The following is a 17,433-nucleotide window of genomic DNA, read 5'->3' on the forward strand; positions in this document are numbered from 1 at the left end:
GTGGGTTTTCCCCATTGAAGTTAATGGGGAGGTAAAACCTAAAACTAATAGCAGATGTTGCGATTTTTGCGGCGGAAAAGCTGCGATTCTGCCGCAAAAAAAACGCAACTGAGAAAAAAATTCTTATACTTACCCAGAATTCTGTGCTTCTTCATCCAAGCCGGCCTTCTGGGATGACGTTTCGTCCCATGTGACCACTGCAGTCAATCACAGGACGGCAGAGGGACGCGTCGCCAGGGCTACATAACTATGTTGGTTTTTTTTATGTGCAGCTTTCCGCAGCGGACAATTTTGCCGAAAAACTGCACACAATTTGGTGCAGTTTTTCATCCGGAATTCCCTGCGGTGCCCAAGTCGGATGTGCCCTGTGTAAACGTAGCCATAGAAGAACAGCTTCTGAACAAGACCTCAAAAGAGCGTAATCTGCAGTTTTGGGCCCCTGTAGAGCACTTTCCCCTTCCCTCTATGGCAGTCAATGGGTTAATAAGATTATATTCACCTTCGCTTGTGTGTGTCTGTCAGCGAGACTTACTTCAAATAACTTCTTATTTAATCAGTATGTATTGTGCGAATAAACATACAGAGGCGGGAGAGTTGCTGCCGCGGGCTGTGGCGCTATAGAGGCCCTCCTGGCTCCTGCTGTCACAGCTCATATAGTCACAGAAGCTGTGCCACACAGGATACCCGCAGGCTGTGCCATCTTGTCAGCCCACATATGCTCAGCTCATATGACAGCAGCTGGAGGTAAGAGGCGCTGTCTACAACACACACATATACTGTATATGTTCATCCCACCTGACTGGCCCGTCTCTGTGATCGCTCCGCCTCGGTCAGCAATTGGGAGTTCTACAAAGTGCTTGCCATTCTCAAAGTCACAGCTGGGAAATAGACTGGCACACACGGCCTGTTTTACATAGAAAATTTCACATAGAATGAAAAACTATCTTGTTCTCGGCATATTTAAAGGGCCTGTAATCTGAATATATATCCATAGATGAAACGTGACAACAGCTACAGTATATGACAGCCACACTTTTTAGAGAGGGTTCGCACTTGTGGTTTTTTTTCAGTATTTTCTTTTTATTCTGCAACTGATTTGAACCTAATCACATTAGTTTTCATCATTTTTCTAAACCAGAACTTGGAAAGACAGATGCACCAAGACATTAGAGTCCATAGAAATGAACAGGTTTCATCATGGTCAATATATACCGTATATATTTTGTCTTTAAGTGTCCACTTCTTATATTAAAAAAAAATTTCCGCTTTTATTTACTTTTAACTATTAATTTTACGCCATGTCAATTTTAGTTTCAAAATTCTGTGCTGATTTATAATTTTAATACATCTTTATAGAGGTTGCACCTGTTTTTCTGATACAGAGCTCCAATGCCCTTGCACAAGCATAGAGTTAAACATTCTGGCTGCCTAAGACCACCACTAGAGGGAGGTTACTGCATACTGTGAATACATTGAACTCGATAACACAAATTATGCAATTAGCTCCCCCTAGTGTTGGCTGCAGTGAGAATGGTATATTATAACTCTATGGCTATGAAGACGACTTGAAGCTCTGTATCAGTAAAACATGGCTCCAACCCCTATAAACGTATATTAAAACATTTAATCAGAACAGAACTTTGGACAGAAGATTAAAAGCAACAAAAAGGTGTTCAATGGCAGACATTTACTTTAAGGGGAAACTGTCAGCAGATAGTCCCTGGAGTCGGTCACTAAAAAAACACTTAAAAGGTCAATTTGTGGCAAGTAAATTTGATAGTGTAAATGTAGGCGTGCACCATCCATGAGGCGTGGTGAGGAGGCACCCTTTCATGACTACAGGGGCAGGATCCTGGAAGCTATACAGTCCACCCATGCACTTTCCCATCCCGAAATAAGAGTAGGTGGACACCATTTCACTTTTCACCTAAAGAAAATGGCTAGAAGCCGCTCTGCATAAGTTATGTATTCAGTCAGCTATTAGACCTAAATAAATATCCTTGTGCCACAATAGAGCTTTGCGTAATTCGAACAACATGTATTCACTTTGCCCCATATATGTGGGCATTTAATGAGTGCAGGTCACCCACTGATGTCTCTCATAGATGCCCTAACATCATCCGTGTGGTGGTGACAGATACCCAATAAGTCTAGTGGACCATAAGAGGGCCCTTTCCTTGCCATGCCTTCAGCACAATCTATTAACCTCCAGCAGAGGGAGTACTTGAGCTGGCACACTATATGCTGGGTAAACGTTGGCAGCTGTTTGTACCACACTGCAGAAAAGAATAGGAAAAGTCGCCGTCACAGACCCCTGCAGTCTCCCTGTGGGAATGTCAGCTCCGCAGCAGCGTACACACAGTCAGCCTTATCTTCAGATATGGCTGAGAACACACAGGGCTCCTGTAATATAATAATGCGGGCAGGAGAGAGTTGGCATTAAGTTTACAACTTTATTCCACCGCTGGGGATAATATGCCGTGTGCACAGATGTGTGGATGGGAATTAGATGCTGAGTGTATTAAAGTGTTAATGGTTTTGCAAGGTTGAGTGCAGAGTAGTGTTAATTTTTATAGCGTGCTGTGTGCAGAGTGATGGGGGTGAGTGCAGGATGCGATGTACAGAGGTGTTAACCGTCCCGCACACATATAGGACTAGTTATGTGCGGATGTGGCTGGATGTCTCCATAATGTTTCCAGTCTAAATGCATGCAGTGTTACTGGTTTGCCCAGAGTCATTAGTGGCTGGCGAATGCATTGAGAATATAAGATCCAAATGTATCTTCCTACTATATGAATATCAGCGTCCATCCTGTAGTATTATGTAAAGTAATGCACTGTGAAACTTGTAATATCCGCCAGTAGCGGTTTTGGCTTTGAAGGTCAATTCCACTTCAGCAGTATTTATAAAAGGATGTAACATCCCTACATTAATGCGGTACTGGAGGCCATTACAAAAATGTGCCCTAAAAAAAAGTTTTTTTATTTATGATCTGGTACCATGATTCAGTTTGGCAAATTGCGGGACATGTCTACCACCTGGACGGCAAGCGACCACCCATATAAGCATAAAAAATAGGCCACCTTAGTGGTTTGTTAATTTTTTTTAGGCACCAGAACATGCACAAATACACACTCGGATATTGCTTCTATAGTATTTTCCAAAGGTACGTTCATTAGCTAAATGGAGACATGGGATCTATAGGTTGCAATGTATAGACATATGTTACTCCAGGAAGCTTTCCTCGCGGACGTGTCAGTCTATTTTAGAGGAGACCTGGAAAAGGGGGCAGGTGGACAACTACCCCCAGTGCACTCACCCATCATCTAACTGCCCATGATAATTTGATAGGATGTGTACTATATGGGCAAAAGTATTTGGACACACCTCTTAATCATTGAATTTAGGCGTTTCATTCAGTCCCATTCCCACAGTGTATAAAATCCTGCACTCGCCATGCAGTCGCTTTTACAAACATTTGTGATAGAATGGGTCGTTGTAAAGAGGTCACTGAATTCCTGCGGGGTCCTATAAGACGACGCCACCATTGCAACAAGTTAGTTTGTGTTATTTCTTCCCTACTAGATATTTCACCATCAACTGTGAGTGATATTATTGTAAAGTGGAAGAGGAACCGCAGCAACTCAGCCACGAAGTGGAGACCACGTAAAGTTACAGAGCGGGGGCGCCGAGTGCTGAGGCGCACAGTGTATAAAAGTCGCCAACGCTCTGCTGACCCAATAACTGCAGAGTCCAAACCTCCTGTGTCATTATCATCCGCATGTGTTTAAAAAAGGAAAAATGGGGAAGTGTAAGGATCTGACTGACTTTGACCAGGCCAAATTGGGATGGCTAGACGACTGGATCAGAGCATTTCCAAAACAGCAGGTTTTGTGGGGTGTTTCCGGTATGCAGTGGTCCAAGGAAGGACAACTGGTGAACCGGCAAAAGGCTAGCATGTCTGGTCCGATCCCACAGAAGAACTACTGTAGCACAAATTGCAGAAAAAGCTACTGCCGGCTGTGATAGAAAGGTGTCAGAACACACAGAGAATTTGAGATTGCTGCTTTTGGGACTGCATAGACGCAAACCGGTCATAATGCCCACGCTGACCCTTGTCTACCGCTGAAAAGGGGCACAGGAGTATCAGAACTGGACCATGGAGCAATGGAAGAAAGTGGTCTGGTTTAATGAAGAAAAAAAAAAGGGGCTAAAACCTCCAGCTCACCAGTTCTGCGTCCCACACTCAAACCTCGCCCGGATCTCCACGACGGCCCCATGCGAACAATGTAGAAAAGAAGAAGGTATGATCCAGCGTCGTTTGTAGATAAAAAGGAATCAATGTTCCCACTTTTATTGACATAGAAAATTAAGTAGTAAAAAAGAGAACGCAGTAACATGGTGGTCTCAGATTGGCATAAGTCAGAAGCCTACGCGTTTCGAACACGGTCTGTGTTCTTATTCATGGCATGGTTTAATGAATCACGTTTTCTTTTACATCATGTGGACGGCTGGTTGGGATTACCTGGGGGAAGAGATGGCACCAAGACGCACTATGGTAAGGAGGCAACTCCATCAGAGGCAAAGTGAGGCTCTGGGCAATGTTCTGTTGGGAAACTTTGGGTCCTGGCATTCATGTGGATATTAATTGAAAACCTACCTAAACATTGTTGTAGACCATGTACACCACTTCATGGCAGCAGTCCCTCGAATGGCATTGGTCTCTTTCAGCATGATAATGCCCCCGCCACACTGCAAACAATGTTCAGGAATGGATTGAGGAACGTGACAAAGAGCTAAAGGTGTTGACTTGTCCAAATTCCCCAGATCTCAATCTGATCGAGCATCTGTGGGATGTGCTGGAAAAACAAGTCTGATACATAGAGGCCGCACCTCACAATTTACATGACTTAAAAAATCTGCTGCTAATGTCTTGGTGCCAGACACCACAGGAGACCTACAGCTTCAGAGGTCTTGTGAAGTCCATGCCTCGACGGCTCAGAGATATTTTGGTAGCACAATATAAGATAGTGGGTTTTAATGTTATGGCTGATTGATGTATAGAACTAGTTATGTGCGGACGTGGCTGGATGTTTCTATTCTAAATGTTTGCACTGTTACTGGCTTGCGGAGAGTTATTAGCATATGGCAATATAGGATCCAAATGTATCTTCCTACTATATGAATATCAGCATTAATCCTGTAATATTATGTAAAATATTGCACTGTGATACTTGTGTTATCCGCCCGTTGTGGTTTGGGATTTAAAGGTAAATTTCACTTCAGAGACGCATCAACATCTACACATCAATGCGGTACTGTTAACAAATTAAAAAAAAAAATGCACCAAAAGTATGGATTTCATTCATGATCATGAATAAACTGACAAATTGCAGGACATATCTACCACCTGAACAGGAGGCGATCACCCTTCGGAGCATAAACAATAGGCAACCATCTGGGTTCAGCAATTTTTTTTTAGGCGCCAGAACCTACACCAGTACTTACTCGGATATTGCTTCTATAGTTATTTCCTAAGGTACGTTCATGAACTAAATGGAGACATGGGTTCTATAGGTTGTGATGTGCAGACAAGAATAGGTTATTCTAGGAAGCTTTCCTCACAAAAATGTCGGTATATTTCAGAGAAGACCTGGAAAAGATGACAGGTAGACAACTACCCCCAGTGCACTCACCCATCATCTAACTGCCAATGATAACTTGACATATATCTATATATCAAGCCACCAAAATAGTTTTGACTCATCAAGGAATGGAGTCCAAAAGATCTCTGAAGGTGATTCATCATACCAGGCCACCTTCTTCCATCACACCATGGTCCAGTTAAGATGCTCGCGTACCCATTGTAGGCACTTTCAACAGTGGATAGGTGTCAGCATGGGCACTCTGAGCGGATGTGGGTACACAGCCCCAAATGCTGCAAGCTGCAATGCCCTGTCTACCATAGCCAGTAGTAACTTTTTCTTCGATTTTTGCTACAGTAGCTCTTCTGTGGTATCAGACCGGAAGGGCTAGCCACCGCTCCCCACCTGCATCAAGGAGCCTTTGGCGCACATGATCCTGATCCGGTTCACCGGTTGTCCTTCCTTGGAACACTTTTAGTAGGTACTACCCACTACATACTGGGAACACCCCACAAGACCTACCATTTTGTGACCCAGTTGTCTAGCTATCACAATTTGGTCCTTGTCAAAGTCGCTCAGATACTTACACTTTTCCTGCTTCTAATACATCAACTCCAACTGACTGATCACTTTGGGCCCTTCTATATCTTACCCCTTGACAGGTACCATTTTTAGTGCAGAACCTCAGCAGAAATCTGAGTGTCGGCCTCGGATTTCTGCCACGAATTCTCGGCCAATTCCACATGAGATTTTTCCGAATTACAAATGTTAGCCATATTACAAAATTAGACCAGTATAAAAATCAAAGCTATAAAAGAACAGAAGAAAAGAGGGGCCATCCAGCTGTCTCACTATAAGATAAACAAAAAAAAACATAAAAGGAAAAAGGGGGAAACTATCAGGGACTGGCATTAATGCATCATGGTTAAAGCATTCAGTTAGTGCCAACAGATTATGTCAATCAAGTTAAAAGATAAACTACATTGTGTATTGTCATATGGTATCCAGAAGTGAGACAATTGGGTGACAACCTAGAGAGCATCGTATTGGAGAGAACAGGTGCAGCATGAGAGAAGTCTTGCAAATGGAAAGAGAAGGTGGTAATACAATGTGATGAAAAGCTCAAATATTCACCAAAACAAAAGATGCGGTCCCTGAAGATGGTCATACACATTTTTTTAAACAATTATATTTCCCATGAAATAACAATTCTGGAGCATATTTTCTTATAATTCTGCGTTGTGCCAATCCTCTGTTATTCCTCCTAGAAATTTGTGAATAAATGGACAACTGGGCGTTACCTGTTGGGGGTGTGTCCCTACACTGTCCAATCCGTGCTGACAGTCAGAGTGTGTAGGGACACATCCTACTGACAAGAGGAATGGTAACACCAATTTATTAATACATTTCTAGGAGGAATAAGAGAGGAAAGGCACAACGCAGTTATAATAAAACATGATCGAGAATTGTTATTTTAGGGGGAATGCAAAATATTACTAAATAGACATATCAGGAGAGGTCTTCTTTAAAGGAAACAGTGACAGACATTCAGAACACTTCTATTAGGGGATAAGGGAGTGGACCCCAGAAAATGTTCCTACTTGTCACCTTCATTTCCCTGCCTGTCACAGTAGCTGTCACTGTTCCCGCTGTCATCAGTGCTGTCTCTAAGTCCATCTTTTAATGTCTCTGTGCCCTTGACTAATGTCACTGACGGATATTGCTTATGTTAAAGGACTAGACAGTTTCAACAAGAGCGCAGTCCACCCCCACTCTATAGTTCACATGAGCGCACATCCTATACCCATAGGCACCACCCTTATTCCACTCTCTGACCTGCCTGCTGCCCTGCAGGACAGGGGCAGCTGAGCAGATGTTGCCTGCCACTGGCATTCTCTAGCCTGGGCATAGCCACATCACATCACATTATGCCAGAGCAGCACAAAGCATATTCTGTCTGTCCTCCACACCAGCTGAAGGATTCACATTGCCCGCGGCACTAATACTACAAAGGGAGGGACAGTGCTGAAAATCTCTTCACATCCCACTGCCGTAATAGTAAGATGAATGTATGAGAGTCACAACCTCTATAAAGGAAGAGGATATATTGTAATTGTGTAATGCATTCATGGTTGAGTGTGTACTCACTAGTAAATACTTGGATCCTGCTTCCCCTATAACTAACAGTGCTATGGGTACCATATAGGTTCTCCCCTTACTTCCACGCATCTTACAACTTCTCAGTGGCAGCGTTTTCTGCGACATTTAGATGCCTGTTTCGCTGGCATTGCTCTTTACGTCCTTAGTATATGACAATTGCATACATCCAAATGCTTCCTATCTATGTACGTCAGTCACTACTATATATTCAAACGACAGAACTTCCCAGTATAGTTTTAGGGGTTGCAAGGTAGAAATCGTGGCCGGGCCCTAACACCTCAGGAGTCCATAGTCCAACAAGACACATTAGAAAGTAGTATAATCAAGTTATAAACATACAATAATAAAATGATGCCTTTACACTGCACAAATGCCTATATGAAATATAAATAAAAGATTTTATATAGCATGCCATCATTAGATGATGAATTAATTAATTCATTGGCGCTTAGGTGGAGGTATAGCATTTGCATTGGTGCAAAGGAGATCCAAGCGATGCCTATAGCACTTTAAATATATCTAGATACCAACACGCCCTAAATATCAGGATGCAAGGCTTCATCTACGTCTAGATGGGGTCAGTTTCTGTTCCTCCAGTTGTCAGGTCTTTTTCTACCTCTAGATGTCAGCACTTTCCAGACAGCTCAGAGCCCAACGTTCCTATACATCTAGATCACAGCAATACATAAAACGTAAGGTGCAAGCACGTCTACCTAGATGACACTTCCAGAGCCTTCCTGGACATGCAAGATCCCTATTTAGAAGTTAGTAGCAGTGAATTCTGCATCCTACAAATTGTAATTGTAGCAACATCTATGTATTTAGAAAAATAAAAGGATAACGCATCTTTTTTACATGAAATGTAGTATAAGCATGGCAAACACTTTAAGGGAACCTGGTCATACATGTTGAACTGGTTTACTGACAGTAATATCTCTGACTCCCTGATTCCAGTGATGCTTTTCTTTTTTTTTCTCGACCCCCCCCCCCTCCCCCCGTTCCAGAGATATGCCCCACTGTTTTGTTGGCTCCCTATATGCTAATTTGCTGTAGGGTGTGAGTTACCCTCATGATGCCTTGCACTGATTGGTCAGCATCAGAGGCAGGGAAGCTAGCTCCACCCTGTTGGCTAACTACAGAAAATTAGCATATGGGGGGCTAACACAACAGTGGGTGATATGTCTGGAATGAGGGGGTCCAGGAAAAAAAGAAACAGTGCTGGAATCAGGCAGACAGCGCTATTCAGGTCAGTTAACCTGTTCAACTTATATGACCTAGTGACAGGTCCTCTTTAAAGTACTCATCTTGTACTCTTTCAAAAGCAACCAACATCATTTTTGAAGCAGCTTTAGATGTGACTGGTGAAGAAGACATAATGCCGCTCAAAATCATTATATGGTAAGTATAGCAAAGTACTAGAAGAGCTACTCAATCTCATAAATATTCTCAACAGACGAAAGATTTAAAGGGCTTTTCCAGGATTTAGAATTAAAACTCTATCCTTAGAATTGACCATTAATGTGTGATCGGTGGGGATGGGACAAGGCGCTGTCTGTCTATGTCCTTGTGGCTGTGTCTGGTACTGCAGCTGAGCCCCACTCATCAGAAGTACAGGATAAAAAGCAAAAACAAGATGGGCACAATCACCGTTGTATAGAAAAGTTTTACTAAAAACGTGCAACGCATTTCAAGGTCGATCTGACCTCTTTCTCGGGTACATAAAAATGTTTAATCAAGACTAGATTCTAGATCCGGTGGCCAGTTACAAACATTTCTTGTTTTACACCACCGCATTTATTTCACTATGGAGGCCTATCCACTATTTTTTTTCCCTTTAGACATAGGCTCATGGTGATGGTGGTGCTGCTGCCCCTTCTTTCTGCAGATCTAAGGGGTGACCAGTGGTTGGACCCCACAATCACACCAAGGATAGGCCATCGTTGTTTAATACTGGAAAACCCCTTTGTGAAAATGTTACATTTTAAGAATAGAAGACATGACGAAGGTATCGCCATATATTATTATGAGACCACACATTTAAATACTAGGGTCTGGGTGGTTAGAGGAGCGGGGGGTGGGTTATTATAGAGTTGTTATGCTGGAATGTATAGACATATAGTGGAGGGATCCGCCCTAAGAAATGAAAATGGAGGCAGAGGGGCATTAATCCCCTTCCCCCCTCACAAAGTACCAGAAGTGTACCGTGTGTTGTCAAGGGAAAAAATCCTGTGAGGAGAGGATGAGCTGCACATATAGCAGTAATAAAACCAGCCGAGCCTGGAATTTTTATCTGGCAATAAAAGATAATGTCAGCTATAAAGAAACTTGGAAGCCCAGCACCCCCCCGGGCACACATTCCACCGTCTGCTGATTGCTGCAAACACAGCACGGGCAGAGCACAGGGAGTTCGCACAGCAGAATACAGGGAGCAGACAACAATATACTGGGCACATAGAACAGAGGGCAAAAAGAAACGGAGGCTAGAATGGCATAATCTCTGAGTGATAAGTGCTCGTTTGAACTATTAGGGAACTGTGGGCACAATGACACATAATAGTGGAGAGTGTAGGGCTACAGGCCTACAGATTGCAAAATACAATGCCCAGTAGACACTTTAGGGGCTGGGGTGTAAGACTAAGCAGGTCCACAGCAAAAAACAAGTGTCACGAGCTTAAAAGAACATTACACCAGGAATGCAACGGATACACGGACAAAATAATGTCATCAATCCGGGCGTGGGCGATCACAACACAAAAAAATGATACCACCATGGCAATTCAACGGAGGGCAAAGAAACACTGGATGACAGAAGCACCATGCAACCTGTACATGGTTTTAAAACCACTCTCAATCTTATCTCCACTTGCATGAGGGCAAATGTTTTCTGTTATCAGCCAGTTCAGGCTGGGATACGCTGACTTGTAGCGTCTTTCAATGAGATAACTGGCAGGAAGCCCTGAAAAATGTCTTCCCCTTCGACCACTACTTTATGTCATAAAAATGGAGAATATCCAGAAACATTAGAGGGGTTGTACGAGATTAGAAAAAAAGGGTCTGCCATTTTTTCACCAGAAGCAGCACCACTCTTGTCCACGGCCTGTGTCTACTATTGCATCTTGGCCTCACTGAAATGAATGGAGCTATGCTGCAATACCAACAACCCGTAAAACAGTTGTGGCGTGTTTTTTGGGGGGTAAAAAGTGGCCTCTTTTTTGTATGAATGGCTTAGGTGCAATACAGAAAATATTCAACCATTAGAAATACACAGTCTTACCTGTTATTTTTTTTTCCTTTCTACCTCTCTACATCCACAGATCATAGTGCGTTAAATTCAGTGAAAATAGAGGAGAATATGAGGAGACAGCAGGGGATGTGCATGTTTATGAAGCCTGGGCGACACTGTGACTATATGATAGCACCTTTCTGCTAAAAATGGCTGCTGTAATATGGCGACTTCCTGAAATTTATTCCTGGAGGAAGAAGAGGTCAGGGCATAAATGACTAATATAGGGAGGAAAAATAGCACATAGTGATAGAACTAGTTTTGATTTTTGAGCAGTCCTGTGCTTTCAAAGCAGCTCTCCAGATATTGCAATAAAACGCCATGAGGAGACATCCCTCAGGATGTTGTATTTAATACTATGGTTTTGTAGTGGAAAAAAAGTCTTGTATTTATCAGATGTCAACAGAGCTAATTGCAATCAATGCGAAGTAATCCTGTAATTACAGTGAATAGAAGTACCTTAATCTTGTGTCAACTTGTGTTACATTTTTAACTCCGTCGTTTCTGGATTATAGCGGTTTTTGGGAAAGCTGAATAACTACTAATATGGCCACCATTACAGCTCCCACAATTGTTGTCACCCAGCTTTCCTAGGCTCCTGAATTGAAGATCTGCCTGGCCATATATTGAACTTTCAGGAGAACACACTTGATATAATATAATCGAGTGCATCAATTTTGCCCAAATACAGGCCTGAGGGGGCGGAGCATGACCAGGATGATCTCTGGTGTTCTTTGAATCACTGTGTCATGCCCCGCCCCCTCAGGCCCAGCATTAGGCATAATCCATTTTGCTTGGAGTGTTCCTTTAAAATTTGACAGGAGAGGACGACTAAAGGACTTGCTTGTGGAAAAGCTCTAGAGAAGAACTATAATGTTATATCTATAAATGAAGTACCGCAGTGTATTTGCAAACAATAAATGCACTATTTTATAGGATTCACTGGCCCTGGATGGTGCATGTCATTACTCTTGCAAGAATTAGAGCTGTCATGGGGAACGTGGCACGTCACTAGTCCCGTGGCTAGGTCAGGAGGTTAATTGTAGCATGGCGGGCCAAACACTCCCATTTTAGATCCCATTTATCACAACAGATTCCTCTGGAATTATACTAATTATTCAGACCCCCAGTCCCCCCACTAAACACACAAAGAAACACACATTCCCCCTCATTACCTACGGCTGAACTGGCCCAGAGATGGATCGTTAGCGGCCGGCCTGCTATTTATTCCCCGCTGGGTCCTGCCTGTCACAAGAGCAGTTATGAATGAGCCTCGGCTGCTCTGTATTGATCAGACTGCCAAGTCCAGGAGATGTCACCAAAATCAGGGCCACACTGGGGACCAAAGCCAAGGAATTAACTCTTCATGGTCCTCATGAGAACAATCGCAGCATAGAACTGCTGTTGGTGATATGATTTGAATTGGCAGAATGTAGGATAGATTTTTGACATTGATGCAGCAGAGTTTGGTTTGTCATCTACAACTCATCTTGAGAGTACCTGAGTTTTTATATAAGACTGCAGGTGAACCTACCTGCATTACCATAGTCTAGAAGTTATCACTATGCACAGATGAAGCTCATAAGAAGCTCAGCTCTGCTACATATATAAATAACATACATGTTTTCTAAGTTATTTGAATGCTGTATGAGTTGTTATTGTGCAAGGTATGTTTAAGAAAGTTACACATCGACCTCATCAAGTTCTGCGTGTGATATGATTTTTGTGTAAGTGATTACAATATTGTGCTCTGCATGTTGCGTGTCTGATTTATGGCGAATACGTAACGTTATATGTATTGCAGCTAGAGAATAATGATGCAGTATACAAAAGACATGACAGCTCAGTAAATAATTCCAGTACAAGTGTGGGATAATTACAATACAGAAATACTCTGCAGGTAATTACAGGATAATGTGCTCCATGTTATATTACCGCTCTGCAGGTAATTACGGTATAATGTGCTCCATGTTATATTACTGCTCCACAGGTAATTACGGTATAATGACAGTACATTTTGCAGCTCCCCAATCACATCAGTTCACTCTATACTGGAAAATATTTGCTCATATAAATAAATTAGGGAAGTGTTATAAAAGCTATTTTAAGGCCAGGTAGTAGATCCATACAAATGAAGAAAAGCCGTATTTTCTCTGTGCTCGGTACTCAGTCAATGTATCTTTCATGTATTTTAAATACCCAGTTTTATTTTTATCCATATTGTGTTTTTGGTTTCCTAGAACAAGTCAATGAAATTGAATACAATTCGCCACTTCTAATTTTGATCTGTACTTTCATTTGATCCATATTTGTGACTGCAATCTGAGAGAATAGACAGCTGAAGAGATACTAACGCCATACAGAGATCTCAATCATTCTGGGATTGTCATGCAAAACAGAACCCCTCAGGGGTGGGGCTTAAACAAATTGGCCCCAAAAATGGGCATTTCTGGGAGGTTTTTCTGGGTGTCCCTTGGCACATCTGGGCAGACTCAAATTCTCTCACGACCGGGGCTTCATATATTGGGAGGTATGGATCTATTTCAATGCTGTAGTGTCAGTAAGGCCTTATGCTATATTATGCTTAAACGGGGTTGTCCACTTTTGACTATCCCTTTTGTTAGAGCGGGTTCCCCGAAAATAAGCTGATCGAAGGGTGTCTCTACTACTCGAACCACCAGCGATCAGCTGTAATCTGTGAAGGAACCTGGCATCATGCATTCAATTCCCCTGCAGCGCCACCACAGGGGAAATTAAGAATTACACAGTGCCCCTTAAAAATTAATAGGCTATTTAATGCAAGGACATGCTGGATCCTCCAGAGCAAGAGATGCTATATGCAGCTGCTCTATGCTCTGGATAATAGATGGTGATCTGGAATGATCGACACTCTTCTATCAACTGAGAATTCCCTAATAGTATATTTGAACCGGACCCTGTACCAATGCAATGAGAGTGGAATTGCTGTTTATACCAAAGTTTCTCCACACAATTTGTTTTACTCCTTATGTCATTGTAACCAGGTCAGTCGGGGGCAGTTTTGGATGGAGTCGGAGTTGGTAGAAATGTGCCAGCTCCAAAGTAGATATAATAAATGTTATTGTATTAATTTATTAAATGCATAGCCTGTTGCAAAATTTGAATCATATTAATATATGTTATTTTATATCACACTAAGGTCCCTATTTATCATAAAACAGTGATCACTAAGATGTCCTAGCGGCGATAGAAAATCGGTTATCACCTCTCCATTGTTCTCTTCCTCTCCATTGTTCTCTTCCTTAGAATAGGTAACTTCTTGCTGCAGCTCCACCACGAAAAATGTCCGAATCTCTGAACCCCAGAGGAGAACAACACTTTGGTTGGCCCAGTGCATAAGTTTCATGAGTGAACAAAACTACAGGAGGGAGAAGGAGCCGGGCAAACACAGAAAGGGAGAAGGAAGAGAGAGAACGAATGAAGGTGAAGGACGCAAGGGTTAACAGGGGACACATACACAGGTGAAGATACACAACACTGCAGCTCTCCCCTCTATCGCTGGGTGTTCGCCCCAAAAAACCCCTTACAAGTTTTCAGCTGTGTCTGCGTCCAGAGGGTTTACAGGACATATAACTACACATACATTTATACACAGCACGCTTATTGAGCTATTTATATAGGAGCTGGAGTCTGAGGCCGCCGTCGAAAGTTTGGCTTCACAACTCCACAACCCTGAATGTAACAAGTACAGCTTCACTTCTGAAAATGTTTAAAGATGAACATATTTATTTTATTAATATAATCCACTTTAATTTTGAAATTGAAATGTAATATCCTAAACCAGAGGATTTGATCGGTATCTTTATTATCATTTGGTTTTTTCCATCGATGTATTTGAGGAAAAATATTCTGTCCCAGGGGAAAGTGAGGATTTCAGTTTGTGCGCGCATAGCATCGCCTAATGTGTTTATCTCGTCTTAAGGCCATGATCACACACGTAGACGAGTGGACACAAAAGAAAGAAGATGCATCAGTCTTTGATTTACACCTTTCCTTCTTTTTGGATAAACTTCTGACTTTGGCTCAAAAACCTGAGCCAAAAACTGCACCCAAAACTGTGTGTGTGATCCTGGCCTAAAGGAGTTTCCCACTTTAGCTATTGATGGCCTATCCATAGGCTATGCCATAAATGTATGACCGGTGAAAGTTCGACCGCCACCTATGATCCAACGGGGGTCCCCCTGGTGTCTGCACATGTGGCGGGAGATCACAAGGAGAGGTGGGCGCACATGTGCATGGCTCTCTCCTTTGAGGTCTACGGGAGTATAGGAAATAGCAGAGGACGGACACTATTCGGGAAAGATGACTGTGTCAAATAAAAGGGGAAAAAAAACATAATACAGGTATAATAAAGGAGGTGTTCCTGGGGGGGGGGGGACCCACTGTTACATCTGACCCTTTGTTACCCCAGCCGCTACAGTAGCGTGCGATCACGTCTTATCCATAGCACCTGAAATATGTGGCTAATACCTGCTAGCGGCAGTGCAGTGTCATCTGGGGAGAGGTATTGGTTAAGTGAAATTTCTGGAAAGTTTTTTGCTTTTTAAATCCCTGAAAAAACCCTTTAAGGATTTTATATTTTAAATGACTTGAATTCCATTTACAATTAGTGTAGATCACATTCACATTGTCATTCGGATTTAAACAAAAAAAACTAAGCGTGATTGCAGCCTTTGTCTTATGTCTGGGTTATCTATAGACATAGTGTAATGTAATGTTGTATTTGTAATAGAGAACAACTCCTTGACCGTAGAAAAAAATACAGCAATCAATATCTGGTCAGGGTAGTGCAGATGTAGTAGAGCCTAGTGGGTCATTTGGCACAACTCTCCGGGATATAATATGTTGTTTCTATAGAACTAAAGGTAACCTTATATTTTAATGTTATCGCAGTGCACAATGTTTCTTGACCCACCGATTTTTCTTTTCGGTGTCATTTACTGTGTCATACTTGAAAATATTCGAATAAACACTGATTTAGCCTAAATTGCAAATGTAGCCCTGCTGTATCTAAATCTTCTCTTTATTCTGCGTGTACCCAGGTATACTTTACTTGACATGCTCAGTGTGTAGATAGATTATTCTTGGTGTGCGCTGTGTGTGTTCAGGCAGGTATATTCTCCCCCTCCCTCTCACTGTGGATAGAAGAGAGACAGAAGTTTTTTTTTATTGATTTTTCCCATCTGGTTTCGGGGAATTTCTTCCACCCGGATGAGCTCGGCAGGAATGCAGTACGGGGCCATGACTGCCCTAAATAAGAGAAGGGAACAGGGCTTAGTCACTTGGATCACGTATGTTCTAGGTCTGCATAGGAAACGTGTCATCTGTAGGAATACTAGAAACCTATGGCAAGTTGCAAGAAAGCTGCTGCTGTAGTAACAATCACCAGTAACAAAATGTAAAGCTACATAAGCAAACACCAGAATGCATTATAGAGTTGGGCACGCAATAGAACAGCTGCAGCAAGACTACAAGTCCCAGCAAAATAACCCTCTGCCTATTGCCAGTCATACTTGGCCCAATCCTGCTTCATAATATAAAGGGTCAAGCATTTAATAAAGCCTATAGGTGGCCAAGACACATTATGTACAATTTGGCCACATCATCAGAGGCTTTACTGCAGCTTTCAGAGGTTGGGAGATGATCCTATAGACAGTTCAACAATTCACTATTGCATTTCCCTCCTACTTGTTGATTTATAGATTCACTCAGACATGGCTGATATTTTGCAATGCTATAATAATAAATCTTTTACTCAATACTCCATGCAGGTTACAGAAGGTTATTGCTGTCTGTCATAGTAGATGGCCGTTCTATATCACATATGTACATAGTCAATGAGGTTGTCTTACGGCTGCAAGAAAGTATCAGCTAATCCGCAAGGATCTCTTCCTAAAATGAATCAACTCCACATTCACAATCCATAGCTTGCAGTCAATATATTCTGTATTAATCTCAATTACGCAGAGAGCACACTTATAGCTCCATATTTTCCAATGATATATGCTAAATGCCCCTAATCGCTGCAAGCTTGCATGTACAGTCATAAGATTCTTCATCAGCACTACTAAAATATGACAGGAGAAACAAGAGGGTTTGAACTACACTGAGGAATATTGTAAGAAAACAGAAAGTGAAATGGTTGCTGCAAAGCAATGTCCGCAGATTTCCCCCCTTTTACCCCCTCCCCATCTGTGAGTACTGCAAGGAGCGCCACAACTACAAGGAAAAAATGTGCAGCTTTTACAAACATCACAATGCACTTGTGGTTATCCAATAAAACAGCCAGATAAAAGTTTGATGACT

General features: G+C 42.2%; 2 protein-coding genes across 2 annotated transcripts in view; both read right to left on the reverse strand.

Moving 5' to 3' along the window:
* CDH15 (cadherin 15) overlaps window positions 1–17,433 on the reverse strand; it is a 67,826-nt gene that overhangs the window by 49,982 nt on the left and 411 nt on the right. The window lies entirely within an intron of this gene.
* The window catches only part of ACSF3 (acyl-CoA synthetase family member 3), a 37,510-nt gene continuing 34,928 nt past the window's right edge, over window positions 14,852–17,433 (reverse strand). Inside the window, exon 10 of the mRNA XM_075838607.1 lies at window positions 14,852–16,377. Within this exon, the coding sequence (XP_075694722.1) occupies window positions 16,260–16,377 (118 nt within the window). The 3' untranslated portion in view covers window positions 14,852–16,259. The remainder of the gene's footprint in view (window positions 16,378–17,433) is intronic.

This window comes from Rhinoderma darwinii, chromosome 9, assembly GCF_050947455.1.
Source record: "Rhinoderma darwinii isolate aRhiDar2 chromosome 9, aRhiDar2.hap1, whole genome shotgun sequence".
Lineage (NCBI taxonomy): Eukaryota > Metazoa > Chordata > Amphibia > Anura > Rhinodermatidae > Rhinoderma > Rhinoderma darwinii.